The sequence below is a fragment of the Palaemon carinicauda genome, chromosome 39, assembly GCF_036898095.1.
Source record: "Palaemon carinicauda isolate YSFRI2023 chromosome 39, ASM3689809v2, whole genome shotgun sequence".
Taxonomy (NCBI): Eukaryota; Metazoa; Arthropoda; class Malacostraca; order Decapoda; family Palaemonidae; genus Palaemon; species Palaemon carinicauda.
This window is the reverse complement of record NC_090763.1, coordinates 21,530,712-21,546,827: the sequence shown is the minus strand read 5'-3', so window position 1 is coordinate 21,546,827 and position 16,116 is coordinate 21,530,712. Positions and strand designations below refer to the sequence as shown.

Genomic DNA, 16,116 nt, shown 5'->3' with positions numbered 1-16,116 from the left:
CCTTAAAGACACTTTTCCTGGTATGCTTAGCCACAGCTAAAAGAGTCAGTGAGATTCATGCCTTCAGCAGGAACATCGGATTTTCGTCAGAAAAAGCTACATGTTCTCTACAACTTGGTTTTCTAGCCAAAAATGAGCTACCTTCTCGACCTTGGCCGAAATCGTTCGATATTCCCAGCTTATCGAATATGGTAGGCAATGAACTAGAAAGAGTCTTATGCCCTGTGAGAGCTCTTAAGTTCTATTTAAAACGAACTAAACCTTTACGAGGCCTATCTGAAGCTTTATGGTGTTCAGTTAAGAAACCATCTTTGCATATGTCAAAGAATGCTTTATCCTATTTTATCAGACTGTTAATACGAGAAGCTCATTCCCATCTGAGTGAGGAAGACCAAGCATTGCTGAAGGTAAGGACACACGAAGTTAGAGCTGTCGCAACTTCCGTGGCCTTTAAGCAAAATAGATCTCTGCGAAGTATAATGGACGCAACCTATTGGAGAAGCAAGTCAGTGTTTGCGTCTTTTTATCTAAAGGATGTCCAGTCTCTTTACGAGGACTGCTACACACTGGGACCATTCGTAGCAGCGAGTGCAGTAGTGGGTGAGGGCTCAACCACTACAATTCCCTAATTCCATACCCTTTTAATCTTTCTCTTGAAATGTTTTTTATTGTTGTTTTTTGGGTTGTCCGGAAGGCTAAGAAGCCTTTCGCATCCTGGTTGATTTGGCGGGTGGTCAAAGTCATTTCTTGAGAGCGCCTAGATTAGGGGTTTTGATGAGGTCCTGTTGTATGGGTTGCAACCCTTGATACTTCAGATCCTAGGGGTCGATCAGCATCCTAAGAGGATCGCGAGGCTCCGTAAGGAAGACGTACTTAAAAGGCAGAGTAATTGTTCAAGTCGACTTCCTTACCAGGTACCTATTTATTTTGTTTTTGTTATTTTGATAACTTCTAAAATGAAATAAAAACTCTTAGCTCATAAAAGTGTAAACATATATTGCTGGTCTCTACCCACCCCCCTGGGTGTGAATCAGCTATATAATCACCGGATAAGTTAAATATTGAAAAATGTTATTTTGATTATAAAATAAATTTTTTAATATACTTACCCGGTGATTATAAATTAAAGGACCCTCCCTTCCTCCCCAATAGAGACGCAGTGGGACGAGGAGAAAATTGAGTCTTTGTTTACATTGAGTACTGGGTATCTGGACGACAGATGGCGCTGTTGGGCACACCCGCAACCTGTGTAGCGATCGCTGGCGAGTTTTTACCGTAGAGTTGTCTGTCGGGCAACAGAGTTGCAGCTATATAATCACCGGGTAAGTATATTCAAAAATTTATTTTATAATCAAAATAACATATTTCGTTACCTGTAATTCCATTAATACTGTAATTAGTAATATCTGCTCTTACTGATTGTTCATTGCATTACATATGATATATAATTCAGCACAGAAAGAAATAAAACACGAAAAGAGAATGTGATCATACGATAATACAGTACTGTACACAGTACGTAGTAAAATTAAATCGAACATGAAACGCAAATCAGATGCAGTCATACCATATTAGAATGGTGTAAGGCTGCTGATGGCTACTACTGTACTACAAATGTAATGGATGTGCATCTTTTCCATGATTCTTTTGTATGTATACGTACGTAGTACTGCATCCAATAATATTCTTTGTTGCAAAAATCACATTTCGAATAAGCGTACGAGAGAGAGAGAGAGAGAGAGAGAGAGAGAGAGAGAGAGAGAGAGAGAGAGAGAGAGAGAGAGACACACACACACATCCTACAAAAGAATAAAATAGCATACGTAAAGCTATTATTATTATTATTATTATTATTATTGTTGTTGTTGTTAATAAAATTATTATTGTTATTATTATTATCATTATTATTATTATTATTATTACTGTATTATTATCATACGATAATTCAGTACTGTATACAGTACGTAGTAAAATCCAATAATATTCTTTGTTGCAAAAATCACATTTCGAATAAGCGTACGAGAGAGAGGGAGAGAGAGAGAGAGAGAGATAGAGAGAGAGAGAGAGAGACGCACACATCCTACAAAAGAATAAAATAGCATACGTAAAGCTATTATTATTATTGTTATTATTATTATTATTGTTGTTGTTGTTGATAAAATTATGATTGTTATTATTATTATCATTATTATTATTATTATTACTGTATTATTATCATTATTTATTATTATTATTATTAATACTGTACGTACGGTATGTGCGGGGTATCTTGTAGTTTGAGTTGGTAACCTACGCATCATATACTGTAAGACGGGTTGTGATTGGTTCAAGCGCTGATAGATGACGAATCAGAACTCAAGTTTTGTTATCTAGCCTGTGATTGGTGTTTTGCCCGCATCTCCAGCTTCCAGCATCTAGGTTTTCGCGGGCCCGGGTCGTCCACTTTCTCTTACGGCGTATCGCTGAGTAGACGTTCTTAAGTTTGTGAAGTTTAATCTGTGCGGTGTGCGACCTTTTTAAGTTGAACTTTTTGTTAAATCCTACTGTACAATGCCTCCAAAGCGTTCTGCTTCTACTAAGGCTGGTAGTGAGCCTAAACGCCACCGAAGGATGATGACGATTGCTGAGAAGGTTACGCTTCTCGATATGTTAAAAGACGGTAGAAGTTACGCGGCCGCAGCGCGCCATTTTGGAATCAACGAATCTACTGTTCGCTATATCAAGAAGGACGAGGCGAACATTAGAAAGACGGCTGCAATCATCTTTAGCAGATCAGCGAAGCGAGTCGTTACAACGCGTAATAAAACGATCGTACGCATGGAAGGTGCTTTAGCTGTGTGGATTGCCGACTGCCGGAAGAACATAGCCTTGGATACGAACACCATCCGAACAAAGGCTTTGAGCTTGTATGAGAATTTTGCTGCAAAGGAACCTCAAGACGACGACGGCAACCATGCTGAAGAAGATGATGATGCAGATGATCCTCAACCAGGGACATCCACTGATTCCCAGCCTCAAAAACAACGTTTTTCCGCCAGCAAAGGATGGTTTGCGAAGTTTCAGAAACGCTTCGCCCTGAGAAGCGTTTCCCTGCATGGCGAGGCTGCTTCGGCTGACACTGCCGCTGCTGAAACTTACACGAACCAGACATTCAAGAATATTATCGCCGAAGGTGGATACAAGCCGGAACAAGTGTTTAATATGGATGAGACCGGCTTGTTTTGGAAGAGAATGCCGTCGCGAACTTTCCTGTTCAAAGAGGAAACCAAAGCCTCTGGCTTTAAAGCATTCAAGGATCGCGTTACCCTCGTGATGTGTGGCAATGCTGCTGGATTTTTGCTAAAGCCGGGGCTTATTTATAAGTCGAAAAATCCTCGCGCTTTGAAAAATAAAAATAAGAATCTCCTTCCCGTGTACTGGATGCATAATCAAAAAGCATGGATTACGAAGATGCTGACCTCCAACTGGTTCCATCAGTGTTTTATCCCGCAAGTCGGCAAATACCCTGTATCTCTTAGAGAAGGGCTTGCCATTCAAGATCCTTCTCCTTATGGATAACGCTGGTGGACACGCAACTGACCTGTCGCATGAGGGCATTCAGGTTGAGTTCCTGCCACCCAACACCACGTCATTAATTCAACCGATGGACCAGGGGGTTATCAGGGCGTTCAAGGCCCTCTACACGAAGAATACCTTGGCGGACCTCGTTGCGTGTGTGGATGCTGCCCAAGATGATGAGGATGAAGATTTTAACTTGAAGGCGTACTGGCGGCAGTACACCATAGCCACGTGCCTGCAGAATATTCAGAAGGCACTGCAAGAGATGAAACCTGCAACCGTGAATGCGAGCTGGAAGAAGTTGTGGCCCCAGATTGTTTACGACGACGAGGGATTTACACCTGCTGAAATCCAACACTCTGCAATACGCAAATCTGTGCAGTTGGCTGCCATAATTGGAGGTGACGGGTTTGGCGACATGACTGAAGACGTCGACGAGTTGTTGGACTGCCATTCCCAGCCCCTAACTGACGCAGACCTTGAAGACCTGACGAAATCGTCCAGTGAAGAAGAGAGTGGAACCCAGGAAGAGACCCAAGAAAATGTCGAAGAAACGGGCTTAACATTAGAACGGCTTGCCAAGGCCTGCAACCATGTGAAGGACTTGAAAGAAATGTTGCAAGAGTGGGACGAGGATATGGTTCGGTCGATGCAATTCTGCAACAAGGTTGATGACATAATGACTCCCTACAAGATGCTCTTAGATCGAAAAAAGAAGCAGCGGCAACAACTTCCGATCACAATGTTCTTCCAGCCTCGCAAAAAAGAGCCAGTTCCTCCTGCTAGTACGCCTTCGGAAGAAATTGAAGAAGTTTCCCAGGAAGAAGTTGAAGAGGTGTCCCAGGAAAAGACACCTCCGTCTGAAGAGACGTAAAATACTACCTGGCTGCACAGTAGAACACATCATCAGCTTCATATATCATCATTTCTACTGTGCAGCAAATTCATCGCCATCACCATTCAAGTTTTTCTTCAACTTCTTTCGTGGTGAGTACAGTACCAATCTTTATTTTTTACTTTAATATTCTCACATTCTAATATTTGTGCCTGTTTTATAGTTTAGTACTGTATCCATTAAGTTAAAGGGAAGGTTTTAAAAGTCTACATGTTGTAACCTATCATATTTTTTTTTGTTTAAAATTTACATTTGTACGTACGTAAAACAATCTCTCTCTCTCTCTCTCTCTCTCTCTCTCTCTCTCTCTCTCTCTCTCTCTCTCTCTCTCTCTCTCTCTCTCTCTCGTAAATTGTTTTCCTGCTTTGCTACGTACAGTATGTACTGTATGATTTTATATAGATACGGTAAATTATATTTGTACTAATAACATATTTTGTAAATGCTTTTACTGTAAATATCATTATTTATCACTTTCATCATGCGCGTTAAATGCCTTCTTTGTTCTGAGCGTGGTTGTTTACTGAGCGTACAGTACTTTATGACGCCGTCGTTTCAGGCGGCGTCATAAAGAAAAACATTTCATTTGGAAGTCCTAAGAAAAATTAAGTACGTAAAACATTGGTAATAAAAAAATCAACATACTGTATAATCAATATAATCGATGCAAAAACTAACCTATACATATATGTGTATACTAAATGAGTTTGTTTCTTCATTATGATCAGAGATGAACGTAAACAAAACATTGGTTGCCATTTTTTATCGTGCTTTTTAGGTGTTTAGGAAACGCATGATATAAAATCGCCTTTAATATTTGTGCCTGTTTTAGTTTAGGGTGCTGTAGTACATGCATTAAGTGTTCTGTACATTAAAGGGTGGTTTGTTAACAGTACTACGTACAAGGGAAGGTTTTAAAAGTCCGAATATACATGTTAAATAAATAGGTAAATATGATGTCACTACTTCGCGGATTTTCACCTATCGCGGCCGGGTCTGGAACCTATCTACCGCGATAAACGAGGGTTCACTGTAGTATCACACCATCAACAGTGTAGAGATGCTCGCGGAATTGAAAATACTCTCGAAGATGTACAGGAAATTCTTGGCGAGACTCTGGTACTCCGCATTCTATAAGGCTGAGCAGTTCATGCATGTTATCGTCACTACTTGTGGCAGTGCGAACTCTGTCCCAGGTGACTGCTCTCACGTTAAGCGAGTCAAGTGAGCATACTGCTGATGCGGTGATACAAGTATCAATATCATTGTCAGTGGAAACAGAATATGCTGATGGCAATTTATGTAGGGGAACATTTCTCACGGAAGGTACACTGTCAACTGATGCAATGTCATCTTGAAGCAATAGCTTTTCAGATTTTCCAGTTGGGTGGCGCGATACTCCATCTGCAGCGAGATGCTTGACCCCTGGGATATGAATCATGCGAAATCGATAGCGGAGGGACTTTTCCTTCAAGTTTCAGAGACGTGAATTTGATATGTCCTCCAATGATCTGTCACCAAATATTTTCAACGGGTTTATGGTCAACTGCGACCACAAGATCTTCACAGCCAAGAACAAAGTATCTTGCCTTATCAAGAGCATCGACGACTGCCAATGCTTCACCTTCAACCGGTGCATATCGAGACTCGGCTGCATGTGTGAACCTACTTCCGACAAGTGTGATCTTCCAACCAGTGCGACAACAAAATGGTCGGTTGTCTGGACAGTCGCAATGTTTCTGGAACAGCCAGAATCCAATTCCTGATTTTGACCAATCGGTGGCGAGACAGGTAGGTTTTGTCTTGTCAAAGATTCGCACGCCTTCAATTTCGTTGATAATGGCAGTTTTAGACTCCTCAAAGAGTGCATTAATATTGTCATTCCAGGTGAATGGTGTTCCTGGTTTCAATAACTGTCTGAATGGTAGCATTTTGTCGGTCATGCTGAAAGCATACGATACTTGGTTTACTAAACCAAACCAAGATCTGACATCGGTGATATTTCTTGGGGTTGGAAAGTCCATAATTGCACTAAGATATCTTGCACATGGACGAACTGTGTCTGGGGTTAATTCGAATCCAGCGAATTCAGCTGTGTCTTCTGCGAAACTAAATTTGTCAGGATTGAGTGTTATGCCGTGTCTTCCACATATGTCGAGCCATTGTACAGCTTGGAAAAAACTCTCCTCTATTGAGTCAGACCAAAGAAGAACATCGTCGACACATTTAGTTTTGTTGGGTATCTCGGCAACTATTTCATCATACCGTCGAGTATATCCGTCGCCAGAAGCAATATACCCTTGAGGGGCTGTTTTATAACGATAGCGTCCCCAAGGAGTGATAAACGTAGTTAAGTGACGGTCAGATTCCTGAATCGGTACACTGTGGTATCCGTTCCAGGCATCAAAGACGGCTTTCTTTTTTCCTTGTGGTACTGACCTTGCTTGGTGAAATGGAGAAGGCGTATGATGCGTTTCTCTCTTAGCGTGCACATTGAGAGGCTGAAAATCAACTGTTCGTCGAGGTGTGCCATTTTTCTTAGCACATACTATCATCCGATGGCACCAAGTTACTGGTTCTCCGATTGGGACAGGTTCTAGGACACCAAGGCGGACGTCCTGGTCAAGTCCAGCTTTAACTTCCTCTTGCCAGTGTAACGGCACTGGCACTGGTGTGTGACGAGCAACAGGATCAGCATTCGGATTGATCATCAACTTCATTGGGGGTCCATCCATTAGTGGTAACGGTTGGTGGTCACATACGTTGAATGTACTTGATTCGTAGTACTCCAAGAGGTAGTCCTTTAGTTTAGACCGGTTGGACTAGGTTGCACTGAACGGTAATTCTGTAGGCGGCGGAGGTGGTAGTTGACGTTTTGGGCAGTCACATAGATTGGCTAGTATATAATGTATATAACTCAAATGAACATAAAACATATTAAGAATAAATGATGAACAATGTATATAACTCAATGTTTATAACCCTCTACTCGTGGGGAAAGCAGCATCCTGGGTTATCTGCATAAGCTGACCTCAAACCACTGCAGGTAAACCATGCTCCCTTGTGTACCTAGTATTAAGCTAATACTGTTGCGTCCCCTGGCGAGGTGGTATTGAGAAAGTCTTGGTTACATCAGGTTTTTCCAACATAAACCCAGAATAACTTTACTTAGACAGTCACACTTCTGCATGTCTCAACACACAGGTTGCGTAGGCCGCGGACCTTGCGTAGCAAGGTTTTATCGAGGGCAGGGACTCCTTATTTTTGAGTACTAACATACTAAGATAAGGAGCCCTCGGGCAAAGCCAAAAGCCAGGTTGGCAGGGACGTCTACCCTTCCTAATGGGTGAGTCGCCCCTAATAAATAGCGTGGTTTGTATTCCAGTTACGGAAAAAATGACAAATTTGTAGATAATTTGTATTTTTCCTAACTATACAAACCTTAGCTATTTATACAAACTTACCCACCAACCCTATCCCCCTTGAAGTCATACCTCCAAGCAAAGTGACTAAAGCACAGGTGTGTGAACGGGAGTGGTAGCAAGCTACCCCACCCCCCACTCCCGCTAACTAGCGGTGTGGGTAGTTAACCCTCGCTAAATTTTAATGGCTCGTCATTTCAACTCCGCCAACAGTATAACCCCCTAATAAATAGCTAAGGTTTTTATAGTTAGGAAAAATACAAATTATCTACAAATTTGTCATGTTTACCACACAATTCATAAAAGTTACTGTATTCGTGGAGACCCATTCGAAATAGTTTTGTCTGGACAATTTAGGTAACCTAAGGTAATAAATCTTAGATCCTGGTGACCCACAAATTTTTATTTCTAGAAGAGTTGGAATATATTGAATCTGCAAGAGAGAATTTCTGTTATAGTACTAACTTTATAATAAATATAACCTTTTTAGTCAACCAACTCAAAAAAAATTGTATTCTAAAGCTTTTTTTTTTTCATTAATAATGGGTTCAAAAGAATTCAATTTATCTGGGGCTTTAACAATGTTGGGTATTTTATTTGATAAAAATTAAGAAATTCTTGAGATGATGATTTATTTGCTTTCGCATGAAAATAAAATAAAACTTAAAATAAGTCTTTTATAAGAGTGGTAGCATCAGATGAATGCGAACAAGCATCATTAGATCTTATCTTTCAAAAAATAATTTCCTATCAATAGATTATATCTCATCAGTCAACTTCTTCCTCTGTATTATTTTCATTTTTGGATGTTGGCTTATTGATTACTCCAAAATGTAAATTTTTTCCATTGTTTACTTTTAACAGTAACCTTCACGCCTGCACTAGACAAGGGACTTGTTTTGATAATAGAGGTATTAACACCTACAAAAATGCTACTAGAAAAAAAAATTTAGAGATGAGTTAGTGGCCTCGCCTACTCTTGACTTAACCCTACTACCTTCCATGGCTGATGTACCGTGGCCCCGTGTTATGGGCTCCCATGTCTGTAACCCAGGTTCTCCTGGCTATCCAGTAGCCAGGTGCACAATCTAGGTTTGCCCATGTACACCTGCCGGCCATGTATTGGAAAAGCTGGGGCTCTTGCCTTCCCCTTTCCTAACAATACAATGTACTACTGCTTGTTCTCTGGACAGGGTACTGCAGTATCCTGTGTTAGGAAGATACCTCTCGAGGTCCTCATTGCTGGCAGATATGACCACTGGCCAGTGGTAAAGGAATCTCAGCCATGTACTCAGGCATGGGGTCAAAGCTTCCTCTCCACCTTGATCAGAGGAAAGAGTACAAGAGATTAAAAGGAGCTGCTGCTTCTGTCTCTGCCTTGATTGGTGCTATAGAGCATTCCCTCATTGATGACAGGCTTGGTCTGGCATCTGTCCCTGTTTATGTTGCAGGTTATTTCCTTTGGTAAGAATGCTTGTTTTTGTGTGAATAGAGTAGATATCCCTCTATTTTGTGAAGCACAAGTACCCGGTTTCTTTTGCCCTGTAGTTACTGGACCTTGGACCAGTACCAACAGAAGTATAAAACCATATGTTGTAGTGTTCCTTTGTAGACATTCTGGCACTCTGAGTGCAAAAAACTAAGTGAGGCAATCTTGACCCCACTTCAGGTTGAACTTAAATCATTAACTGGCAATTTGGTGCCCTTGAAGGGCCAAGGACTTCTCTGGAGTAGCCTTGGTAGGATCTTGCTAGTTGGTCCTGGGTCGAATTGACAATCAGATGTGTGGATCTGAGAACTCTAGCCTCTTGGCAGCCAAACCAGATCCTGTCACATGCACTCTCGAGTCAGTGAGTTTCTGTGTGCCAGAGTCTGCCGCGTCATCACCTCATCAGAGAGACCCTCCAAGCAGCTTATCTAATTGCAAACGTAAGATACTCTCATTAGCATTGTTGTGTGACAACTCCATCATAGTAGCCTGTGTAAAAAAACAAGGGGGTTATGGTATCATTCCCCGCCACCCTTTTCAAGTTAACAAAGCAGATACATATCTGGGTGATGTACCAACACCATAGAACTGTCATTCAGGTAAGGTCCAGGCAAGAGAAGTGTACTTACATACAGATTTAGTTACCAGGAATAGATTCTAGGTTAGATGTCCAGATCCATGGGCAATTTTCAAGGGTGTTTTCCAACACACATATGATCACCTGGGCTCCTACCTCTCCTCAATTCAGCTTGTTTTTCGCCAGCTGACCAACCAAACATTGGTCACACCATGCCTCAGTATGACCCTAGTTGCTCCTAGATGACCACATCCCAAAAATATCTCAATCTGTTGGCACTTCTAGAGAGCTACCCTTGGACCACCCTTCCCTGTCAGCCACACCTTCAAAGGTACCTCCGTTCTGTGAAGTTAGGTTGGAAGCTATCCAGCTTTTCCTACTCGTTGAAGGCTTTTCACTCGCTTAAGGTTTTTCACGACGACTGTACTGGAGACTTAAGGATAATTATAGTCTGTCCTGTTTGTTTACCAGGGAAGGTGGACCATTGTTTGTTTAGAAGAGGTACGTGCAGTCATAGCTAATGAAAATGACCTGTTTGAGTGTCAACTTCTCTTCCTCAGCAGTTGCAGATGTAAGAAGAGGTGTCACAGAACATGTCTTTTTCTGATTGTGTGCTTCAACCTTTAAGGGAGTCAAAGCATCAGCTTGATGTAAAGCTCATGAAGATTGGTTTATGCCATATAGACTAAAGAATTTGTAGTCGGACAGGTAGTGGAGTTTAGTGAGCCAAACAACCTTCAGGCTTCTTAAGGGAGTATACCTTCAAGTCCAACTCTTTTGTTCTTGGCTGTGTGGTGAAATTACATATAAAAATCAGGCCTATATATCAGTTTAGTGAGATCGATATTACTATATGGACATGAGTCGTGGTATGACAATGAAACAATATCCAACAGATTTTGTAATTTGAGAACAAAATCCTCAGAAGAATTCAGAAGAATATTGGGAGTTAAATGGCAGGACAGGACTAGAAGTGAAACTATAAGAGAGATTACTCGAGTGTCATATGTGGATGAGACCATGGTAAGAGGTAGATGGAGATGGTTTAGCCACGCTCTTTGCACTCCCCAATAGAGATTAGTTCACAAAAGCTTCAATGGGGCTCCACAAGGCACTAGAAGAGTTGGAAGACCCAGGCCTACATGGCTGAGGACTGTGAAGCTTGAAGTAGGAAATCATGAATGGAGAAGTATTAATTTAAAAACTCAAGATAAAGATGACTGGCGAAATCTAACCGAGGCCCTTTGCATCAATAGGCGTAGGAGGAGATGATGATGATGTGTGGTGACTGCTCTAGTAGTTATGTACCCTTATGGGACAGGAAGCATTTTATGAATGGTAATGTTGATAACTGGCTCTTCTGCTTCTTATTTCATTCCCCTCTCTTAAGGATAAGCTTTCATAGCATTACATTCTGGATCTGACAATGATACTGGTAAGCCAAATTTCTGAGTTCCATTCTTATTAGAATGGACTGTAAGAAGTAGGTCTCCACATCCTCCCTTTATGGAGGGTGGAATGGATATTATCTTTGGCCATCATGCTACAGGTATTTACATCTAGACTACATATCCCCTTTGGGGGGAAGATTACTTCATTGACCAAATACTGGCCAGGCCCCATCAACCTATTCATTCTTATGATGGGCTAATAGGTTGCTGGAAATCTACCTCACTCCCTTACAGGACCAATGAGTCTGGCATATCCAAGGAAGAAAAGAAAGCAACCAGTTTGGTTCTAGAGGGACATTTTACCCACCAATTAGTGATTTTCCCTACAATATTTTGAAGGACGAAAGATTTATTTACACGTAGGAGCAAATAACAAATTTTAGAAATAATTTGTATTTTTCCTAGCTATACAAATTTGAGTTGTTTGATGTTAAACTTCCCACCTCAACCCCCTCTCAGTCCTGAGCTCAAAGTCAAAAGTGCTGAACTTCTGACAGATGGAGGGGCTTGGCTTCTCATCTGTGCTCATCACCTATTTTTAACTACTGTGTTAACAATTTCAACTGCCGTTCCAGTGTTCACTGAAAACGTATTCCCTATTTAAAGGATTCAGATTTGTATAATGGAAAAATATAAATTTCTTAAAATTAATTATTTCAACACCAAAACAAGGATTGTGTTTTGTTTTATTATTTTGAGGAATGTGCTGTGCTAAAAAGTCATCTTAGGAGGTAGTAGGTTGGCCAGGGCACCAGCCACCTGTTGAGAGACTACCACTAGAGGGTTATGGCATCTTTTGACTGGCCAGACAGTACTACATTGGATCCTTCTCTCTGGTCAAGGTTCATTTTCCCTTTGCCTACACATACACCGAATAGTCTGACCTATTCTTTACATATTCTTCTCTGTCCTCATACACCTGACAACACTGAGATTACCAAACAATTCTTCTTCACCCAAGTGGTTACTGCACTGTAATTGTTCAGTGGCCACTTTCCTCTTGCTAAGGGTAGAAGAAACTCTTTAGCTATGGTAAGCAACTCTTCTAGGAGAAGAACACTCCAAAATCAAACCATTGTTCTATAGTCTTGGGTAGTGCCATAGCCTCTGTACCATGGTCTTCCACTGTTTTGGGTTAGAAATCTCTTGCTTGAGGGTACACCCGGGCATGCCATTCTATATAATTTCTCTTCCTCTTGTTTTGTTAAAATTCATATAGTTTATATAGGAGATATTTATTTTAATGTTGTTACTCTTCTTAAAATATTTAATTTTTCCTTTATTCCTTTCCTCACTGGGCTATTTTCCCTGGAGCCCCTGGGCTTATAGCATTCTGCTTTTTCAACTAGAGTTGTAGCTTAGCAAGTAATAATAATAATAATACATTCAGCTGATAGCTAACTGATGTACTATTCAAAACATGAAAGTAAATTAGCTTTTTGTACAGGGGAAAATTGACAGAAGACTACGCTAGTTAATTACATTTGATGAACAAATTATAAGACTAATTTTTTCTAGCTGTACAAACCCGAGTCCTTTAAAATAGGGAAATGTCTTCAATGGAGCTGGAACAACTGTTTAAAGCATCGATATGTGGCGAACACATGAGGCCACCAGCCTGTCAAAGACCCTTCACTTCACAAATATGCTTGAACCACTTACTGTCATTCTTAGTAATTCAAGAAGAGATTCCATATTAAAATGTTAAATAACCTAAAATTTAAAAGAGAAGAAATTTGGAACGCGAGTAGATAAACTTCTGAAGGTCGTAAATGTGACTAGAAAACTGAAAAGCCCAAGAAACTATGGCATAATTATGCCTATATGGTTGCCATCAACCTCCAGATTAATTTAATACTTGACTACAGTCTGGTCAACTGTCTAAGATCACCTTGGTGTGGCTGGTACAAATATCACACATTGCCAATTTTTATTCATGGAAATCATCAACTTTCTGGGGTCTATTGAAGTACAGTGGTCTTCATTTCTTGAAATGTAAATCTTATTTCATCTATTCATGATTAAAACTTAAGTTTCATTATTATAAATGAAGATGTGGCATATTTCTTGCCCAGTTCTAAGTTTAGGGTCTATATACTTTGCACCAGCCACCCATTGAGATACTACCGCTAAAGAGTTGTTAGGTCCTTTGACTGGCCAGATAGTATTACTTTAGATCCTTCCATCTGGTTATGGCTAATTTTCCTTTTGCTTACACATACACCGAATAGTCTGGCCTATTCTTTACATATTCTCCTCTGTCCTTATACTCCTGACAACACTGATATTACCAAACAATTCTTCCTCACTCAAGGGGTTAGCTACTGCAGTGTAATTGTTTAGTGGCTACTTTCCTCTTGGTAAGGGTAGAAAAGACTTTAGCTATGGTAAGCAGCTCTTCTAGGAGAAGGACACTCCAAAATTAAACCATTGTTCTTTGGTCTTGGATAGTGCCATAGCCTCTGTACCATGATCTTTCACTGTCTTGGGTAGAGTTCTCTTGCTTGAGGGTACACTGGGGCACACTATTCTATCTTATTTCTCTTCTTCTTGTTTTTTTAAGTTTTTATAGTTTTTATATGAAATATTTATTTTAATGTTGTTACTGTTCTTAAAATATTTTATCTTAATTGTTAATTTCTTTTCTTGTAGTTTCCTTATTCCTTTCCTCACCGGGCTAATTTCCTTGTTGGAGCCCTCGGGCTTATAGCATTCTGGTTTTTCAGCCAGAGTTGTAGTTTAGCATGTAATAGTAATAGTAATAAGAGGATTTAAAAGGTTGCTGTCAATATCATTAAAGGATAAGTAACGACAGCATACATGACTCCCACAAATGCCTTCACCTACTACTGAAGGCCAAGGAAATATGTCCAAAAATGTGTGGTGTTATAAACATAGTTTTGATATAATTTTCCTTATACTTTTGGAAACAAAATTTGATGCTGTATTAGCAAAGTTATGGATGAATTGTGTGTGTTAAAATAAGCCTGGTTCTCGAGTAATTGTTCTTGATACTTTTATGAGAGTTTTGTGTGTCTAAGCTTTAAAAAAGGTTTATGATTTATGTATTGATGAAAAAATAGATAAATAAAACAAAATTATTAACAACTTTTTTGTGTTCTCTCAAAAGATAAGTGACTTGGAAGATGATATGACTTATGAAAAAATATGCATATTTGGGAGCGTGAATAGAATCAGGATTGAAAATCCTATAAAGAAATAAGTAAACAGGTGTACTAAAGAAGCAAACTTTCTTCCTTGACTCCCAGGGTCTAAAGCAAATTTTCTTAAGAAGTATTATCTCTGTGGGTAAGAAGTATTATCTCTGTGGGTAAGAAGTATTATCTCTGTGGGAAGAACTTAAAGCACCTTACTTACCTGTAGATCTGACAACTGATTTTCTACCTGCCCCCCCCCCCCCTCCCCCTTAGCGAGATTAGAAAATTGAACAGACTAGAGGGTGAAGCATTTTGCCATAAAAGGAAACCGTAAATTTTTAATTTACGTCTGCATTTGAACAGCCATGAGAGTGAAGTATTATGAACATTGTGAGTTTCATCAAAATAATTTGTTCTTTGATTTGAGGCTAACATTTACTATCCTTTAGTTTATTGAAGATGCTTTGGTTTGCAGACTAATAAATTGCTTGCTTTTGTGTAAATTGTGCTAAGCATGGGGTTACATATAACAGTTGATGCTTCACTCGTGAGCTTCTGGTAAACGGTCTTTTGCTGTCTCCTCTCTCTTAAGGTCTTTAGCCGAGAATATTCTCATAAAGATTATTGCTTGGCTCATCTCTTCACGGACATAAAATTTGAAGGGGGAATCCTAGGCCTTGCTTATGTAGGGTCCCCTCGCAGGAATTCTGTTGGTGGTATCTGCACTCCAGGTGGGTACTGATATTTCTGACACTAGATTCCCTTATCATATTAATGGATTGTGAAATTGCAGATTTTGGAATAATTTGAATTGATGTTGTGCTCTGATAGGAAATTTGTGTTAATTCACATTGCAAGATATAAAAGATAAATAGACCTTTTTGAAATTAATTGACCACTGACTGGTAATTTTTAAAAGACACAAATTCAGTGCTAAAGTAAATTTTAGTATTTCCTTCATTAATAGATTTAGGGCTAATTACTGTTATGAATATTTAGTGGTCATTCATTAGTTTTTACTGCACAGAATTCCTCTTTGTTGTGCATGACTTCCATAATGCATCCCCAAAGAATCCACTGCATGTCTATGGAACAGGATTTTTCACCTTTTTATCATTATCCTAGATACTCGCATTCTATTCTTGGCAAATAAGTATTTTATAAAATGGGACGTCATAATAAGTTTTCTTGAAGTTTCCAGAATTAGAAATGTATTGCTGTAAAGTCGTGTTGTGATGTAAATTTTAACTGTACAGTAATTGTCAGACATATTTTAAAGACATTTCAATGTAGTTTTATTATTTATTGTAATATAAAGACAGTAGTCACTGTTGAAATACCATTTCCATAATACAGTGGTTGCGATGAAATTTTCCAGATGAAGTGATCAGTTAATGTGTGAGTATGATTTTTGTTGGTAAGCCCTAAATATGTTATGTACTTAAGATTACAATTATAACAAATTTTATGAATAATTTTATTAATATTTTCAGAATGTGGATTGTAACATACTCATTAGACCTTGCTCTTATAGGGAAATATTTTGTATGTTTTTCATCATCACCC

At 39.6% G+C, this 16,116-nt stretch overlaps 1 protein-coding gene across 1 annotated transcript in view; it reads left to right on the top strand.

The window, feature by feature from the left end:
- The window catches only part of LOC137631068 (ADAM 17-like protease), a 299,072-nt gene that overhangs the window by 208,837 nt on the left and 74,119 nt on the right, over positions 1-16,116 (top strand). The window contains exon 8 of the mRNA XM_068362674.1: positions 15,143-15,281. Within this exon, the coding sequence (XP_068218775.1) occupies positions 15,143-15,281 (139 nt within the window). The remainder of the gene's footprint in view (positions 1-15,142; positions 15,282-16,116) is intronic.